At 38.1% G+C, this 1,940-nt stretch overlaps 1 protein-coding gene across 2 annotated transcripts in view; it reads right to left on the bottom strand.

Moving 5' to 3' along the window:
• LOC106463999 (actin-binding LIM protein 2-like) overlaps positions 1-1,644 on the bottom strand; it is a 51,598-nt gene extending 49,954 nt beyond the window's left edge. The window contains exon 1 of one of the 2 annotated variants that reach the window (XM_022391656.1): positions 1,388-1,644. Coding sequence is in view for 1 of the 2 variants with exons in the window: in XM_013924103.2 (XP_013779557.2) it covers positions 1,336-1,339 (4 nt within the window). In the remaining variant the exon portion in view is untranslated. Of the gene's footprint in view, positions 1-1,335; positions 1,355-1,387 lie in introns of those variants that run through there. The other variant, XM_013924103.2, reaches the window with a different exon arrangement.
• Between the last annotated feature and the right edge of the window lie 296 nt (positions 1,645-1,940).

Here is a 1,940-nt window from a genome sequence, read left to right as displayed (position 1 = left end):
TAGAAACTAGAGGGCGCCACAGTGGTCATGTGACTCGCTGACGCAACAATATTTTTGTAATGCTGTATGGGCCTGATGTTAGGGCACTCGCCTCGCAGCCTGCAGATCGCGGATTTGAAACCCTGTCACTGATCACGCTCGCCCTTTCAGCCGTGGAAGCATTATATTGTGACTATCAATCCCACTATTCGTTAATAAAAGAGTAGCTCAAAAGTTGGGGGTGGTTGGTGTTGACTAGCTAACTTCCCTCTGGTCTATCACTACTAAATTAGGGACGGCTAGCGCAGATAGCCCTCATGTAGCTTTGAGCGAAATTCAAAAAGAAACGAACAAAAATACAAAGTAATGCTGCATAATATCACATCATGGTGGTTTTGTTTGTTTAGGAAAATTTAGAGCAAAGCTACACCAGATTACGGGGTTTCTTTACTTGTGATTGGTACATGTTTTTCAAGTGTAATTCATATAAGTTCACAAAGAAATAGTTCAACCACAAATATCAGCACGTGTCCTTTCCTTTTCCGTCAGTTATCTTGAAAACATCTACTATGGGGCACAGCCTGAAGGTGACTAGCAGCAAATCGGAATACTGCTTAGGCTTTTCAGTTGTACCCGATAAAAACACTCTCTGATGTAATAGAAGGAATACACACCAATTTGATGGGTTTGGTGATTCGCATCTAGCGAAGAACACGTATCATCATGCAGAAAAATGAATCCGGTAAACTTTGCATATACTAAATGTTTTTTCTGTATAACAAATTGTTGAATTGTATTCATGTTTCGCTTATTAAAATATATTTTTTATCATGAAAAGTGGAAATAGCCAATGATTTGAAACTTTTTACGAAAGTGCTCACTATGGGTATGAAGTAGGCGAGACAATAATCAAAACGTAAAGTGTTTGGGCCATTTAAAAAAGTAGAAGCAATGTAACCAACAGATGATAAAAAAGTACACGTAGCTGCATAACCCGAGCCACTGGAAACGGTAAATACATGTTTATAGTGCAACCTCAGTGGCATTATTAATCCAACTTTAGACACTAATCACGCACCTGTAGAATTATTATAAATGTTGTTAGAAATTCTGTTTAAAAAGAAACTAAACGCAAAAGTCGGAAACAATCTCCTGCATACAAAAGTTAGCATATGCAGTTTCAATCCAATAAATTTTCTTGGTAAGACCTGAAAAAAAGATCTGATAAAAGGCTATTTGTACAATTAGTACAGCACAAATTTTGGGATAAAAGCAAAACACAGACAACATCAAAAGCATGACTCAGGACATCACGGACATTACAACCTATAAATAAATAAATATATACATACGCACACATATGGCAAACGTATCTTTTTTCAATCTCCCCTCCCCTAGTAACACTGACCTCACATTCTCAAGTAACATGCATCCGCCATTCTCGATAAACTAGGCCTACCCCTCTCAGATATAACTAGCTCATCATCCTCGAGTAAAAGTCACTCACGCAAGTTGCGTACTACCGCAAATATAAATAGAAAAGGTCTTATCTTCAATTAATTACACTAAAATACTGAATTGTACATCTTTACATGGCGCTATTATCTGATGGGCTTTCCGCGAATCTACTTATACTGGTAGAAAAACAGGCCGAAGAACGAAGACAAGTCACGATGTACTATTCTACTTTATAGTGGTTGACAGAACCAGCCTTGCGTCTTCCTCGTTGCGATTCTCTTGGAATCATATCAATAATGACCGTTGACGTGTAGGAAATATGTGTAGTTAAGCGAATTAGCGTGGGAGGGATTTCTAATTCTTTTCTTCACAGCCTTGAATGATCCACAAACTTCGTTAAATGGTCACAAGTAGGGGTAGTGGGGAACAGGAAAACACAAGTTTTGAACTTTTTCTTAATTGTTTTGTGTGTGTGTGTGTGTGTGTGTGTGTGTACAGAACTA

This window comes from Limulus polyphemus, unplaced genomic scaffold (genome assembly GCF_000517525.1).
Source record: "Limulus polyphemus unplaced genomic scaffold, Limulus_polyphemus-2.1.2 Scaffold1537, whole genome shotgun sequence".
Lineage (NCBI taxonomy): Eukaryota > Metazoa > Arthropoda > Merostomata > Xiphosura > Limulidae > Limulus > Limulus polyphemus.
Note: the sequence above shows the minus strand (reverse complement) of the source record. Positions and strands in the feature narration are given on the sequence as shown.